This window comes from Sparus aurata, chromosome 17 (assembly GCF_900880675.1).
Source record: "Sparus aurata chromosome 17, fSpaAur1.1, whole genome shotgun sequence".
Lineage (NCBI taxonomy): Eukaryota > Metazoa > Chordata > Actinopteri > Spariformes > Sparidae > Sparus > Sparus aurata.
Window position 1 is genome coordinate 37,651,232 of NC_044203.1, and position 17,587 is coordinate 37,668,818.

The 17,587-nt window shown below is 46.2% G+C and overlaps 2 protein-coding genes across 2 annotated transcripts; both read right to left on the reverse strand.

Annotated features, from left to right (window-relative positions):
• Positions 1-2,220: 2,220 nt before the first annotated feature.
• Positions 2,221-12,203, reverse strand: LOC115567727 (transmembrane protein 116-like). Its single transcript, XM_030394566.1, has 11 exons — positions 11,815-12,203; positions 7,539-7,585; positions 6,906-6,969; positions 6,440-6,571; positions 4,442-4,546; positions 3,962-4,011; positions 3,785-3,868; positions 3,543-3,678; positions 3,324-3,468; positions 3,154-3,233; positions 2,221-2,906 (listed from the first exon to the last, which is right to left on the reverse strand). The coding sequence occupies exons 1-11, from the start codon at positions 11,914-11,916 to the stop codon at positions 2,736-2,738; spliced, it is 1,116 nt and encodes a 371-aa protein (XP_030250426.1). The 5' UTR covers positions 11,917-12,203; the 3' UTR covers positions 2,221-2,735.
• A 2,121-nt stretch (positions 12,204-14,324) lies between these two features.
• LOC115567741 (E3 ubiquitin/ISG15 ligase TRIM25-like) lies at positions 14,325-14,999 on the reverse strand (the record flags this gene model as incomplete). Its single annotated transcript, XM_030394590.1, has 1 exon — positions 14,325-14,999. A coding segment is annotated over exon 1 (675 nt), but the record flags the coding sequence as incomplete, so codon positions are not given.
• Between the last annotated feature and the right edge of the window lie 2,588 nt (positions 15,000-17,587).

Here is a 17,587-nt window from a genome sequence, read left to right on the forward strand (position 1 = left end):
GGACTTTATATCATCAGGAGGAGGAGAGGAGGACTTTATATCATCAGGAGGAGGAGAGGAGGACTTTATATCATCAGGAGGAGGAGAGGAGGACTTTATATCATCAGGAGGAGGAGAGGAGGACTTTATATCATCAGGAGGAGAGGAGGACTTTATATCATCAGGAGGAGGAGAGGGAGGACTTTATATCATCAGGAGGAGGAGAGGAGGACTTTATATCATCAGGAGGAGGAGAGGAGGACTTTATATCATCAGGAGGAGGAGAGGAGGACTTTATATCATCAGGAGGAGGAGAGGAGGACTTTATATCATCAGGGAGGAGAGGAGGACTTTATATCATCAGGAGGAGGAGAGGAGGACTTTATATCATCAGGAGGAGGAGAGGAGGACTTTATATCATCAGGAGGAGGGAGAGGAGGACTTTATATCATCAGGAGGAGGAGAGGAGGACTTTATATCATCAGGAGGAGGAGAGGAGGACTTTATATCATCAGGAGGAGAGGAGGACTATTATTCATCAGGAGGAGGAGAGGAAGGACTTTATATCATCAGGAGGAGGAGAGAGGACTTTATATCATCAGGAGGAGGAGAGGAGGACTTTATATCATCAGGAGGAGGAAGGAGGACTTTATATCATCAGGAGGAGGAGAGGAGGACTTTATATCATCAGGAGGAGGAGAGGAGGACTTATATATCATCAGGAGGAGGAGAGGAGGACTTTATATCATCATGAGGAGGAGAGGAGGACTTTATATCATCAGGAGGAGGAGAGGAGGACTTTATATCATCAGGAGGAGGAGAGGAGGACTTTATATCATCAGGAGGAGAGAGAGGACTTTATATCCTCAGGAGGAGAGGAGACTTTATATCCTCAGGAGGAGGAGAGAGGAATTTATATCATCAGGAGGAGGAGATGAGGACTTTATTATCATCAGGAGGAGAGGAGGACTTTATATCATCAGGAGAGAGGAGGACTTTATATCATCAGGAGGAGAGGAGGACTTTATATTCATCAGGAGGAGGAGAGGATGACTTATATCATCAGAGGAGGAGAGGAGGACTTTATATCATCAGGAGGAGAGGGAGGACTTTATCATCAGGAGGAGGAGAGGAGGACTTTATATCATCATGAGAGGAGAGGAGGACTTTATATCATCAGGAGGAGGAGAGGATGACTTTATATCATCAGGAGGAGGAGGAGGAGACTTTATATCATCAGGAGGATGAGAGGAGGACTTTATATCAGCAGGAGGAAGGATGACTTTATATCATCAGGAGGAGAGGAGGACTTTATATCATCAGGAGGATGAGAGGAGGACTTTATATCATCAGGAGGAGAGGAGGACTTTATATCATCAGGGAGGAGGAGAGGAAGGACTTTATATCATCAGGAGGAGGAGGAGGAGGACTTTATATCATCAGGAGGAGGAGAGGAGGACTTTATATCATCAGGAGGAGAGGAGGACTTTATATCATCAGGAGGAGGAGAGGAGGACTTTATATCATCAGGGGGAGGAGAGGAGGACTTTATATCATCAGGAGGAGGAGAGGAGGACTTTATATCATCAGGAGGAGGAGAGGAGGACTTATATCATCAGGAGGAGAGGAGGACTTTATATCATCAGGAGGAGGAGAGGAGGACTTTATATCATCAGGAGGAGGAGAGGAGGACTTTATATCATCAGGAGGAGGAGAGGAGGACTTATATCATCAGGAGGAGGAGAGGAGGACTTTTATATCATCAGGAGGAGAGGAGGACTTTGTATCATCAGGAGGAGGAGGAGGGGACTTTATATCATCAGGAGGAGGAGAGGAGGACTTTATATCATCAGGAGGAGGAGAGGAGGACTTTATATCATCAGGAGGAGAGGAGGACTTTATATCATCAGGAGGAGAGGAGGACTTTATATCATCAGGAGGAGGAGAGGGATGACTTTATATATCAGGAGGAGGAGGAGGACTTTTATATCATCAGGAGGAGAGGAGGACTTTATATCATCAGGAGGAGGAGAGGAGGACTTTATATCATCAGGAGGAGAGGAGGACTTTATATCATCAGGAGGAGAGGAGGACTTTGTATCATCAGGAGGAGAGGAGGACTTTATATCATCAGGAGGAGGAGAGGAGGACTTTATATCATCAGGAGGAGAGGAGGACTTTGTATCATCAGGAGGAGAGGAGGACTTTATATCATCAGGAGGAGGAGAGGAGGACTTTATATCATCAGGAGGAGAGGAGGACTTTATATCATCAGGAGGAGGAGAGGATGATGGCTGCAGTATCCTCAAATCTACAGACCAACTTTCTTTTTTTAGACGTCAAACTTCCCTGAACTTTCAGGATGGAGGAAGCTTCAGTATCAGAATCAGACTGGACAGTACTGTACTGTCACATGTGAACATACAAAGTCATTCTCTGGTGTAAACTCTATAAATAACTTCAGTCCACCTGTGAGGTTTGAGGCTGCACATTAAATACAGCTTCGTCTTTTTCAAATCCTGTTTCCCTCGTCGCACTTCCTCCTGCTGTAAACTCCCCCTCCGTCTTCTTCTTCCCTTTTCTCTCGCCTCAGTGGTTCAGGATCAGAGGTGGACCTCAGTGTCCTCTGCAGAGACACGAACGCGGTGTTTTCCCTCTCACTGAAAGTTCAGACTCTGTGTGAGTCTTTGCTGCCGAGGACAGAAAGCACCTGCTCACTTCTACTTTCAGTTTGTCACGCCTCCTCCATCTGTCTGTCAGCCGACGGTGCGCAGCGTTTGGTAGCCTCTCGTCTTCTGCGACCTCAGCAGAGGCGTCTGAGTGTCCACGTCTCGAGATAAAACCATCCTGCCGGCTCGGCGGAGACGAGCACGAGTCCATCCGTAGACCAGACAGTTGAGGAATCCCTGAGAGGCCGAGGTGAACGCCTGAGGACAGAAGACACAGTGTGGTCCTACAACATGTCCTCACTCTATACACACATTTAACACACAAATATGAACTTCAGCCGGCAGCAGCTGCATGTTTCACAATGATGTCACTCATGTTCAACTTGTTCACACAGAGAGAAGCTGAAGGAGATTGTCTTGATTCTTGTAAGGCAGCGTGTGTTTTGTGTCGGGTCTGCAGAGGTCCGTGAACACCTGCAGGCCCAAAATCCTGCTGCAGACTGACCTGTGAGATGTAGAGAGCGACCACGGCCCAGCCCTGCCCCGCCGAGGGCTTCACCTCCAGGAGAAACGCCAGACCCACAGCTGAGGAGACGACACAGAACCAGTCAGAACCAGAAACAGACCTCAGCTGCTTCCACACATGAAGGATCGAACCAGGACGAAGACACAAACCTGGACCCCAGCAGAGGATGAAGACCAGCGGGTACAGCAGCATCCGTCGGTCCATCACGCGGAAGGCCGTCCGCTGCTCGTTGCCCAGGTAACCGTGTGATGTCACCGCCCGCCTGTAAATACGACGGGCCTTCACCATCAGAACCTGATGAAGGAGAGGACGTTATAAAGTCTCTGTATGTCATGTCACGTCTTATTGTAGCACATCATGTCACTCACTATGATGCTGAGCAGTGTGAGTAGGAAGGTGGCGAGGAAGATGGCGATGCAGCAGGTGCGCAGCCATCGGCAGGCTGTGGTTGGCTGCAGCTGATCTGAGGTACGAAACAGCGCTCCGGTGTGCATCAGCAGACACCTGGTGGAGGCACGAAGAATGGAAACAGTGACGTTTGGACCGGTGTCGTTAGGCTTGTGTTGTGAGTGTTGCGTCTGGATATCGGTGAGGTGTCGTGCTCTCTCACCTGTACGGCTCGCTGGAGTTGGCCTGACACTGGCTGATGTTTCCTTGTATGAACACGGGCGTCATCAGCATCACAGGGATCAGCCTGCAAACACACTCTGAGTCACTGACCGTCCTTCAACACGTCTGCGTCACACGTCATGTAAACTGGACCCGGTCGGAACACGTTTGTACTCACCCTGACAGCAGAGCCCGGATTTTGCCGGCGGTGCTCACTCTGTTGGAGAACTGGACAAGACGATGGAAAGAGTTTATGTAAAGGAGCAGTTCACCAAAAGATGAAGATACAACAGAAAACAGAGGCGGTCGCTGCAAGAAACCTTCAGATAAAACCATCAACATGCTGCAACGTTTAAGTTATGATCCGAGGAAATAAACAGAAGATAATAATCTGTGAACTGATGAACCATTTGAAGAATTATCAGAAGAACGTAGAAAAAGTGAAATGCAGCAATACACTTTATTAAATGATCAGACTCGTGTTCAGTTTTAAGTATTGTCAGAGTCCATCTCTTAAAGAAACAGTTCAATGTTTTAGTAAAAGTGTGAATCTGCTGTCTGACGTGAGATGCACACAGCGACAGCTCGCTGCCGTCTGAACTGAACTTACTGAACAAGAACTGTTGACCTCTGATGAAACCAGGTGATGTGTGCGTACCTGTACAGGGTATCCATTACTGCAGCTGAGGTACTTCTCTCTGATTGCTGTGTACAGGTTCCACACATAGTTGAGAGTGAAGAAGAAGGAGGCCATGTAGAGAATCTGTCAGAACCAAACAGTTTGCAGTTTGTTAGAACCGTGTGCACACGCTGACCTTGGGTCGGTGCGTCAGAACAATTAATGTAGGTCAGGAATGTTTGATGGTGTTTTTCTGTTTAGATCCAGCCTGGGGTCTGTCCTGGTTCTGCTGCCCTGTTACTGGACTGACCCACTTCACGATCAGTTCTGGACCAGGTCATCTGGGGCAAACCGCTCAGAATACTGATTTATCCTCTGCAGTCAGCCTCTCAGTGACTGGGCTGCTTCCACACACACTTCACTGCCCTGCTCCTCTAACAGAGGTGAAGCAAGGCGGACTGTTCCTTTAGTCAGGACCTTGTTTGTGAAGGTTCCTTTAAGAACCAGTTACAGGACGCAGCTCCCATAGAGAACATACTGAGAGCTGAACCAAGAATCTGGACCAGCAGAACACACAGAGCCCGGCACAGCTGTTAGAGCTGAATTAAAACACAAGAGTGGTTTTTATTAGAGAGCTCTGAAACATGTCCCGTCTGGTCCGGCAGTCAGGATTCCTGGTTCTCATCCAGGTGAGTCACATTCCCTGAGCTCTCATTGGTCTGTTAGAGATCAGCTGATCTGTCACTCAAAGTTATCAATGCTTTAACTTCTACAGCATCCAGACTCTGCTTCCTCTGAACATCCTCAAAGTAAAAGACTCTCCTGATAATCGAGTGCAGGGACACATGTCATCGTCACGACGTCGATCCTGAACTCATTTCTCTGATTATCTTCAAACGCATCATCTCCCTGAAATCTGTCAAATCGAAAGTCAAAGTCTGCGTCAGTCGTGAAACCCAGATGATGAAACGATTCAAACTGAGTCATAAAAGTCGTCGTGCTCTGGTGCCGCATCACTGCAGCGCCGCATGTTATCACCAGGTGTAACACAACGCTATGATGTCATCATCCTGCTGCAATAAGAACCAACAATCTGTTTGTCACGGGTCGGATTCTAGATGAATCTGAAACAGGATCATACAGAAGTCTGTTTTACTGTCGTGTTCATGGTTGTGATTCGTTCCTGGAGCATTTATTACAATCAGGGTTTTAAGCCTGTTGTTTGAGTTGGAGCTGAGTTTTGTGGTTAAATACTGAAGCTTTCTATCTCAGCAGCGTTTCTCAGGAGGAAGTTGAAACTTTCCAGTTGTGAACCGTCAGCACGGCATGTGGGCAGACTCAGATCAGTGTGGTTCCTTGTTTTGGTTGATTTTTAAGGAAACAAACATTAGATTGTTATGGGGAGATGGAAATCCCATAATATCTTCAAATATAACAGAAAAAGCACAAAAGTTTCCTCCAAATAAAAGAGCATAAACATATAAAAATACCTTTCTGAGTGGTGGATCATGTGTCTGACCGGCCGCCTGAGAGGAGCCGCAGCACTCGGCTTCACATGGGAAGGAAAACATGCATCACCACATCAGGAAAAGTACTGAGTTCATGTAGGACTCCTTCAGTCATCCAGCAGCTGAATAATTCAGTTATCTTAAATCTGTCTCATCAGCAGATCTCAAACCAACAACAGTCCGTCTCACTGCCTGTCAGTGTTCGCTGTGTTCTCTTTAAATCTCCTCACAAAATAAATTCTATGATGCGTTTTGTCCGAGACTAAAGACTCCTACGCCGACGACACACGACTGTATCTTCCCATCAAACCGACAGACCTGACCTCCCTCCAAACCCTTCACACCTGCTCAGCTGGTATCATAAGCTGGATGATGATCACTCTTCAGCTCAATCGACTCCAAATCTGGAGGGGAGGTGACGATCAGGGACTATTTTCAGCAGCGTATGAATCCAGTGTTGGTGCTGAAGGAACAATTTAATGTGTGTGTGTGTGTGTGTGTGTGTGTGTGTGTGTGTGTGTGTGTGTACCTGCTCCACAGTGTGCAGGTGGTAGCAGTGTTTGTTGAGGCTGCTGCAGTGTGTAGAGAACAGAGCCGCTCCGATCAGCCAGCAGAGAGCGAGCAGCAGGTCGGACACGCTGAGCAGGAACAGAGGCTGCAGCTGCAAACACACAAACACACAAATCATCACATCACATCAGTGTGCTCTGTGATCTGCACAGTGAGCGACTGACCACTGACGGTCTGTTCTATGTGAACAAAGAACCAGTTTTCTCTCTGATAATCTCTCCTCTCCCTCGGCTGCCTCTCGGGGCTCCTGTATATGACTGTTGATTCGAAGCACAATCTGTGGAAGACGTGTTGTTTGAATGTAAATCGCTGATGTCACAACATATTTAACAGCAGATCTGTTCGACACCGTCACCTCGTGTGACTCTCACTCAGTCGTCTCAGCTGCAGGAGCTTCAAAACAAAGACTGGAGGAGGAGACTGACCTCGGGCGTCCGGCTGAGTCTCTGCAGCATCACGCAGACGATGATGGAGCCGGAGCCCAGAATACTGAAGACAGAGACGGACAGGTGTAAACATCACACATCTCAGACATACAGGTAACATGTTGATGATGTCATCAGGTAACATGTTGATCTGATGATGCACGAAATGCTGCTGCTGCTTCAAAGAGTAGTCTGTAATCAGATTACTTCCTGCTGACTGAACTTATTGTCTGAGTGCTGTGACCTTTGACCTTTGAACTCCTTCCTGTTTATCATTCACAAAAGTTCCATGTGCTGAAAAGTCTCCGGCTGAGACAAACACCAAAATACTGTTTTATTTGAAGATTTTATTCAAGTTAATATTTTCTTTTCTTTTCTTGCATAAAACTGATAAAAAATAATAATCCAACTCAACTTTTAGCGATCATCCTAAAAAGCTTTAATCAGTGTACAGTATCTTTATCAATTAACATCATGTTTATTACCTTTATCTGCTTTACAGCAGCTTTTGTGTTTTATTTCCTACTAATTAATATTTCAGTAAAGTCAGAAATGTAAAGAAAATTAACATTGCTGCAGGACTTGATGTGTCAGACTTGAACCCTGAGGAGAACTAAGCAGTGAGAGGCTGACCTGAGCACAGCCATGCCGAGCTGGATCCACCGCACCGCCTCGTACACCTGCAGACAAGCAGACCTCAGGTCAGTTTAACATCGCTGCGTCACATTAAACACACACAGTGACGTGTACTTATGTGGCTCCAGTCATCAGCTGAGAGAATTTCAAAGTAAAAGGAAGTGAAAACAGATGAACTTTGACAGGATGAACAGTGTTACATGAAGCAGGTCTGATTTAAAGAAGGACTGAACTGCAGAAAACGAGTCATGTCCCAGAAACCAACGCGAGATGATGACTGGGTTTACAGTTTTGGTTGAACTATTCCTTTAATGACTTCCTGACTTCCTGTATGTGATCCATTGATTCCCACTGAAGATATACACCTTTAAAAACACTTCACAACATGTAGGTTAATCTTAGAAACTGTTCCTGTGTCAGCTGCTCTGTAGTTTCTATCAAACACACAGGAAACCGTCCGTTTGTGGAGGACTATTTTCAGCGGCGGATTAATTTGCGAGTGACTGAAGCAGAATGGATTCGTTGACATTAAGAAAGACAGAATATCAGTTCAGGTTTATATCAGCAGCAGGTGTTTGAGAGTGAAAGCTTTCAAATAGAGAAGAAGCAGAGACACAAAACCCCCGAGAGTCGAGTCATTCAGGACTCAGTCTGTCATCATCTCTGAACGATGAACTCTGAGCTGATTCATCCATTCTGACACTTCTGTCACCTGTGAGCTGACGACTGAAGCGCTGAAATGACTAACTGTTGTTCAACAGTCAAATCATTAGTATTTAATAAACTTTCCCAAATATGATTGACAGAGTGTTTTAACGCAGACTGAAGACGTCCTGCAGACTAAAGATGTCCCTGCAGACTGAAGATGTCCTGCAGTATGAGGACGTCCTGCAGACTGAAGACGTCCTGCGGACTGAAGACGTCCTGCAGTATGAGGACGTCTTCAGTCCGCAGGGACATCTTTAGTCTGCAGGACGTCCTGCAGTATGAAGACGTCCTGCAGTATGAGGACGTCCTGCAGACTGAAGACGTCCCTGCAGTATGAGGACGTCCTGCAGACTGAAGACGTCCTGCAGACTGAAGACGTCCTGCAGACTGAGGACATCCTGTAGACTGAGGACGTCCTGCAGTATGAGGACGTCCTGCAGACTGAAGACGTCCTGCAGACTGAAGATGTCCCTGCTGACTGAAGACGTCCTGCAGACTGAGGACATCCTGTAGACTGAGGACGTCCTGCAGTATGAGGACGTCCTGCAGACTGAAGACGTCCTGCAGACTGAAGATGTCCCTGCGGACTGAAGACATCCTGCAGTATGAGGACGTCCTGCAGACTGAAGACGTCCTGCAGACTGAAGATGTCCCTGCGGACTGAAGACGTCCTGCAGACTGAGGACGTCCTGCGGACTGAAGACGTCCTGCAGTATGAGGACGTCCTGCAGACTAAAGATGTCCCTGCGGACTGAAGACGTCCTGCAGTATGAGGACGTCCTGCAGTATGAAGACGTCCTGCAGTATGAGGACGTCCTGCAGACTAAAGATGTCCCTGCGGACTGAAGACGTCCTGCAGTATGAGGACGTCCTGCAGACTGAGGACGTCCTGCGGACTGAAGACGTCCTGCAGTATGAGGACGTCCTGCAGACTGAAGACGTCCTGCAGACTGAGGACGTCCTGCGGACTGAAGACGTCCTGCAGACTGAGGACGTCCCTGCTGACTGAAGACGTCCTGCAGACTGAAGACGTCCTGCAGACTAAAGATGTCCCTGCGGACTGAAGACGTCCTGCAGTATGAGGACGTCCTGCAGACTGAAGACGTCCTGCAGACTGAAGATGTCCCTGCGGACTGAAGACGTCCTGCAGACTGAGGACGTCCTGCGGACTGAAGACGTCCTGCAGTATGAGGACGTCCTGCAGACTAAAGATGTCCCTGCGGACTGAAGACGTCCTGCAGTATGAGGACGTCCTGCAGACTGAGGACGTCCTGCAGTATGAGGACGTCCTGCAGACTAAAGATGTCCCTGCGGACTGAAGACGTCCTGCAGTATGAGGACGTCCTGCAGACTGAGGACGTCCTGCGGACTGAAGACGTCCTGCAGTATGAGGACGTCCTGCAGACTGAAGACGTCCTGCAGACTGAGGACGTCCTGCGGACTGAAGACGTCCTGCAGACTGAGGACGTCCCTGCTGACTGAAGACGTCCTGCAGACTGAAGACGTCCTGCAGACTAAAGATGTCCCTGCGGACTGAAGACGTCCTGCAGACTGAGGACGTCCTGCGGACTGAAGACGTCCTGCAGACTGAGGACGTCCCTGCTGACTGAAGACGTCCTGCAGACTGAAGACGTCCTGCAGACTGAGGACGTCCTGCGGACTGAAGACGTCCTGCAGACTGAGGACGTCCCTGCTGACTGAAGACGTCCTGCAGACTGAAGACGTCCTGCAGACTAAAGATGTCCCTGCAGACTGAAGACGTCCTGCAGACTGAAGATGTCCCTGCGGACTGAAGACGTCCTGCAGACTGAGGACGTCCTGCGGACTGAAGACGTCCTGCAGTATGAGGACGTCCTGCAGACTAAAGATGTCCCTGCGGACTGAAGACCTCCTGCAGTATGAGGACGTCCTGCAGACTGAGGACGTCCTGCAGTATGAGGACGTCCTGCAGACTAAAGATGTCCCTGCGGACTGAAGACGTCCTGCAGTATGAGGACGTCCTGCAGTATGAAGACGTCCTGCAGTATGAGGACGTCCTGCAGACTAAAGATGTCCCTGCGGACTGAAGACGTCCTGCAGTATGAGGACGTCCTGCAGACTGAGGACGTCCTGCGGACTGAAGACGTCCTGCGGACTGAAGACGTCCTGCAGTATGAGGACGTCCTGCAGACTGAAGACGTCCTGCAGACTGAGGACGTCCTGCGGACTGAAGACGTCCTGCAGACTGAAGACGTCCTGCAGACTGAGGACGTCCTGCGGACTGAAGACGTCCTGCAGACTGAGGACGTCCCTGCGGACTGAAGACGTCCTGCAGTATGAGGACGTCCTGCAGACTGAAGACGTCCTGCAGACTGAGGACGTCCTGCGGACTGAAGACGTCCTGCAGTATGAGGACGTCCTGCAGACTGAAGACGTCCTGCAGACTAAAGATGTCCCTGCGGACTGAAGACGTCCTGCAGACTGAAGACGTCCTGCAGTATGAGGACGTCCTGCAGACTGAAGACGTCCTGCAGACTGAGGACGTCCTGCGGACTGAAGACGTCCTGCAGTATGAGGACGTCCTGCAGACTGAAGACGTCCTGCAGACTAAAGATGTCCCTGCGGACTGAAGACGTCCTGCAGACTGAAGACGTCCCTGCGGACTGAAGACGTCCTGCAGACTGAAGACGTCCCTGCGGACTGAAGACATCCTACAGCCTCGGGTTAGTTTAGTCATTTTTGACCTTTCTGTTCTCAGCAGGACCAGAAGTGAGATCTCGAAATGAAAACTCTCCTTCAGCTCATGAAGCAAAGCTTTCCATCTCCTTCATTTGCATTTAAAGTTTTGAATGTAACTTAATTCTCTTCATCAGATCCTCGTGGTGGAAAATACAAGTTCCTTCACTTGCGTGCGGATCCAAGGAGCGTTTATTGATCAGCTCTGGTTACGAGTTAATATGCGGATTTTTAGAAATTTTACATTTCAAAGATATGAAAAAGATATGACGATGTCGCTCTCAGTCACGTGTATCACAGCACTTAAAATGACATTTTTCAGGCTTAATGATACAAAACTAAACTGCAGCTCAGACTGAAGAAGACGACGACAGAAACACTTTTAGTTTTTCCTTTTTTCCTATTTAATTAACAATCTCTCCAAACTTTATGGATCTCTTAATGTTCCATCAGCACCAGCATCAGTGAGAACAGCAGCGCTGCAGAACGACACTGTGGATCCACCTGATACTTAACACAGTGGTGGAAAGTAACTAAGTATATTTACTCAAGTAAAGTAGAACACCTGAAGACTGAGCGTCCATCATGTTCTGTCTCCTCCCAGTTCTCACTACATTCACCTGACAGCCGGGTTAGTCTTCAGATTTAGATGTTAATAGACAAAATAATATATGATATAAATAATTTATGATGTGTTACTGAACAATGAAACCATGCAGCAGTATTTACAGTCGTTACAATGAGCTCAGTCTCACTGCTGCAACGTCAAGGTCATAAGTCAGGATGCTATAATAATATACATTGTTCTGCTTGTTCTGGTTCTGATACTTGAAGAAGTCTAAACTCTCACCTCGGTCCAGTCGTGAGCTCCGGTGGTGTTCTTCTCTGAGCTGTTGGTAAAAGCCTCCTGCAGCCTCTCTGCAGCCGACATGCTGGAAACTCTGAGGTGCATCTCAGGAAGAGAGGAGATGAAGATGAATACGAGGCTGCAGGGTCTGATGGTCCAGCAGACTGGAGCTGGGAGGTTCTGATGGTCCAGCAGACTGGAGCTGGGAGGTTCTGATGGTCCAGCAGACTGAAGCTGAGAGGTTCTGATGGTCCAGCAGACTGAAGCTGAGAGGTTCTGATGGTCCAGCAGACTTGAGCTGAGAGTGTCTAATGATCCTGCAGCTCACACAGGAGGCTGGAGTCATTCACACTAGCCTCGCCCACTGAATACAAAGGCCACGCCCCCAAAGAGCAGGACAGAGTGATGATAAACTCAAACTGTTGGTTTGGTTCACCGCTGACTGACTGTCTGTCTGCTGTCTGTCTGTCTGCTGTCTGTCTGCTGTCTGTCTGTGTGCTGGCTCCACCTGCTGGTGTAATGGAGGAAGTAAAAGGCTTCAGTGATTCTCTGATCCAAACAGTCAACATGACAGAACTGGATCCTGCTGACAGAACAGGAACCAGGACTGAGAAGAAGATTTGATCAGATGTTTCAACATGTTGATGTTTTCAGTATATTTAAAGCTTTGGGTTTGGAAAAATACTGTTACTTCAAAGTTTGTAAGTGTAATCAAGAACAAGTTCAAGTAAATCATCAGCTGTGAGGCTGCACCATACAGTCTGTATATATATATATATATATATATATATACAGACTGTATAGTGTATACACTATACAGTCTGTATATATATATATATATATATATATATATATATATATATATATATATATATATATATATATATATATATATATATAGACTGTATAGTGTATACACTATAGTGTCTAATTGATGTAATTGTATCATCTGCTGAGTCGTTTAATCTAATTAACTGTCCTCAAGTTCATAACGACATAAAAACGTCTTTAAATTTTTTATTGAGTTTTCCACTTTTATTAACAGCATAATAAAATAAAATTCAAATCAGCACATCACAAGAAGAAATAAAGCATCAATTGGCAAATGAAAATAGCCAAATCAATCACAAGTCGATCAATAAAAAGGGTACAAATACTTTAACAAACAGGATACTTGTGTAACTGCAACATTAATGAACAAGCACATCGTTTTCATCCACAATGTTTCGTTCTTCTGGACATAAAAGGTGAAGTCAGCACAGCTCTGGTTCATGAAATCAAGTTTATGATTTAGAATATTTATGAAGTTTAAAACAAAAGAAATAAATCACCAGAAGTAAAAAGTCATCAGCAAACGACACCACGGTAACATGACGTTCAACATCACCTACACTGAACTATACACACTTTACATTTCACATTTACAGTTATCAACCACCTTCAATAAGACACATGAGTGAGGCGTTTACTGACACATCAGTGGGGATAAATCACCTTTATGTTTCCTCAGTTGGTGGCAGTTTGCAGAACTCAGCAGAGCTTCTGTAAGAAATATAGAGTCCAGCATAGAGAGGTTGAGTGAATGTGGTCTGGACTCTGTAGAGGAGAGTCATGGTGTCAGAGACGTTGTAGAAAGACAGAATACCTGCTCTGTGATCCAGGTACACTCCAACTCTGAAGGACTGAGGGCCGATGATGAAAGTTTTGACATTGTTGTGATAAAAGTCATAAAGCAGGTTTTTGGAACAATCCAACACCCAAGATTTATCATTTCGACCAAATCTACATTCATCCTCGCTCCCATCTCTGCTGACACTCTTGTAGGTGACTCCGACACCAACTCCACACTTTACATCATCCCACTCCACCTCCCAGTAACACCGTCCAGTCAGACTCTCTGCACTCAGGACCTGATTACATGAAGTGAACCTGTCTGGGTGATCAGAATGAATCTGTAACATTTTTGTTCTTGTTGCTTTTCTGTTTCCATCACACAGTAACAGATGTCTGTAAGCTGTGTTTGGATCCAGTGTGAGTTCACGAGAATATTTTGATAATGTATCTCTGGTCTTTGGCTGAGGAGACAATAAATCATCCACTTCAGTCTCTGTCAGTGAGATGTTGGTCCATGTCTCTCTCAGGACGTCCTGTAGTTCGTCTCTGAACTCTGACACAGCTGCTGCCACGAACTCAACGTATCTCAGAGGACGGATATTGATGCTGGATGAGTGTGTAGACTCACTGAGTGCTGACAGTGAGGGGTAGTTGTGTAGAAACTGGTTGTGATCCTCTGTGTGTGAGAGCTTCTTCAGCTCAGCGTCTTTCCTCTTCAGCTCAGTGATCTCCTGCTCCAGCTTCTCCTGAAGCTCTTTGACTTGCCTCAGTTCACTTACCTGCTGAAATTCGATCTGCTGCTTCACATAAGATCGTCTTTTCTTAATGAGACGGATCAGCTGGGTGAAGATCTTCTCACTGTGCTCCACTGCTTTATCAGCAGAGAGATTGATGGCCTCCACCTCCTGTTGAAGCAGCTTCACATCTTCCTCTCTGTCCTGGATTCTCTGCTGGATGTTGTGTCGACTCCCCTCCAGCTCTCTCTGCCTCTCAGTCCTCTCTGCTGCAGCTGACACTGTGTCGTGGCCTTTATGTTGATCCACAGAGCAGAGATAACAGATACACTGCTGATCAGTACGACAGAACATCTTCATCACCTCATCATGACGAGAGCAGATGTTCTCCTGGAGCTTCTCTGACGGCTCCACCAGCTTGTGTTTCTTGAAAGCAGCTGATTGATAATGAGGCTGCAGGTGTTTCTCACAGTAAGAGGCGACACACTGCAGACAGGACTTAACTGCTCTCAGTTTCCTCCCAGTGCAGACATCACAGGCCACATCTTCAGGTCCAGCATAGCAGTGATCAGCAGGAGCAGCTTGGAGTCCAGTCTTCTTCAGCTGCTCCACTAAGTCTGCTAACATGGTGTTTTTCAGCAGCTCAGGCCTCGGTGTGAAGCTCTTCCTGCACTGAGGGCAGCTGTAGATCCTCTTCTCATCCTCTGTGTCCCAGTGATCGTTAATACAGTTCTTGCAGTAGCTGTGTCCACAGGGAGTAGTCACCGAATCCTTCAGTAGATCCAAACAGATCGAACAAGAGAAAGTCTCTCGGTCCAGCTGAACTGCTTTCTGAGCCATTTCACCTCTCAGTGTCAACGACCATCTGAGATTCACTTCCTGATAACTGAAACTAGTTTGGGCTCTTACCGTGTGTTTGTGCAGTGAGTGGGGCATGTCAGCTCTTGCACTTCACCACATGTTGGTTACAGCCGTTTTCAAACTGTCAGTCTGAAGGGGAGGGAACCAGGAAATGTACTGACAGAGTGGAGCTGCAGTGTTTGAGAGCAGCAGGAGGGCTGATTGAAGCTCTGTGAATCTGAACTTTGTTTTCTCTTTCTTATGTAGCCTCAGCTCTGTAGAACTAGATGAAGTAGAGCAAAAAGTACAATTAATCCCTCTGAGGTGTAGTCGAGTAGAAATATAAACTAGCATGAAAATAAAAAAGACAAGAATTAAAAGCAGAGTAGAAGATGACAGTGTACAAACTGACTGTCCACCGAGTGATTAGTGTGATACTTAACTTTAAATTATATTCTTGACTGCACACACCTTGAATTGTGCACGAACATAAAACTTTGCTAAGCTTTGAGTGTTGCTTAAGATAAAATTAATGCGTACGTATGCTGCACTGTAACAAGATTTATGAGCGATAAGAGAGCCTTCCAGCATCGCTTATGTTAGGGTTAGGGTTAATGTACCCAGATTCTGTGTTGTAACCAGATCTGTGAGTTGAAAGGCCGTTTAGAGCCGCCGTGCATTATTCTTTTGTCCGGATGCTGCGTGTAACCAGAGGCATGACCTATTTGCATGCACAAGTGTCGCCGTACACTTGAATTGAACTGGTTGGGCGAGACTCGGTGGCTGCGCATCGCCAGCACTGAAAAGGTGCAGAAATCCCTTTCTCAGTTCAAATTGTGAAAATACCAGTAAATGAATGAAATGCTGGGTCAAACGAAAAGGTTTAGACTGTGTAAAAGAGGCGAAGAAATCCCTCGATCAGTTTAAATTGTGAAATCCAAAGTAATTGGATGAAATGCTTACTGCGGGTTACAGGAAAAAGTATAGACTGTACAAAAGAGGCGAAGAAATCCCTCTATCAGTGTAAATCGTGAAATCCGAAGTAAAAGAATGAAATGCTTGTTGCGGATTAAAAGTTTTCTGAATCACTGGAAAACTGTCTGTGAGAAGAAATCACTGATTTTGCCGCCTTCGCCCAGAAGTTGCTGTTGAGTGAAAAGTGAACTCAACTGCTGTGAATTCCACAGCTTAGAAGTTACTCCCTCAGTGGGCAAACCACCACTGAGCCAAATCCTGCTGAAACAAGTGGGGGTATATCAGTGGGTGGAGCTAAAAAGCCTCTCCCTCTTTCAATTGCGTACTATTCGCAAGGTTCCTCTGACAGAGACCTAGATAAAACTGTTTGAAGCATAACCTTTTTCGAACCCAAGCCTGGGGGTACTCATGATACCAGCGCTTACTTAAAAGATATAGAGTCCTATCTGAAGGAGACTCTCAAATGTCATAGTTGATAAAAAGTCTATCTAATTAAAGTAACATCTACTCAGAAAGTCAGCAAATTCATCAAGCGACAATCTCGCCGTGTCAAAAAGAGCTATAAAGCCCTCAGCAAAGTACTGATGGATGAATTTAAATTTACACACTAAAGACAGGTCCAACTACTGATTTAACTGTGAAATAGGGAAGATAAGAATCCCCTCGAGAGTCCTTCAAGAGGCTTCATAAAGCCTACTTCGGACCCAAGTCTTAGGTATAGGAGCTGAATGTGTTTGGTTGTGTTCTGAGGTTTCTGGTGTAATTTACTCAGTGTGTGGGGGGTCGCTGTGCTATCAGAAGGGGAGCTCAGGTGCATATAGGTGGCATTGTTCACTCCCAGAAGGGCAAGCAAAGGAATGATTGTCAGCCAGCCCCCCCCCCCCCGTTTTCAGTCTGGTCAGGTCATAAAAACAGAGTCATGCTCTGCTCCACACTTCGGTCACTTCACTTCTGTCTCTTCTCCCCTCTCTGCTTCTCTCTCCTTCTGTCTGCTTCTGTCTACTTCTCTCTGTCTTCTTCTCCTTCTCTCTTCTCTTCACTTCACTTCTTTGCTTTTCAATTTTGTTTTTATTTTTGCAACAAGCTCTAAGAAAAGCGAATTGAACCACTACTTTAAGTGTTTTACTTTTATCCAAGATTTTAATAGAACAAAATTATTTTCTTTTTGATTTTTGATTTTAATGTACCGTTAAAGTATCACTGCCTGATCCAGAAGAAGTTGAATTAGTTTCAGAATCAGAACTTAAGAACCACCATTTGAAACAACAAAGAAAAAGTCTTTTTCAAGACTGTGATCATTTGATGAAGAACGTCGCAGTCATTGTCTGCTTCAGAAGCCTTGCAAGGAGCCTCCAACAAAAGAAACTTTGTGTGCTCCCAGCCGAGATCGACTTTGAACAAATTGAACAAACTGTTCAAGTCAAACTGGTACATTTAGGTGTTTGGAATAATTTCCTTATTCCAAGAACTAAACAACAGAGGTGGTGACCCATTTACGAGTGTATTATTAATCGCCAGTGATTAATAACCTTTATAATCAAGCAGCTATGTCTCCTACAACAGCTTGTATTTATTCTTGAGCACATATGGTGGTCTGGACTACAAACATGAAA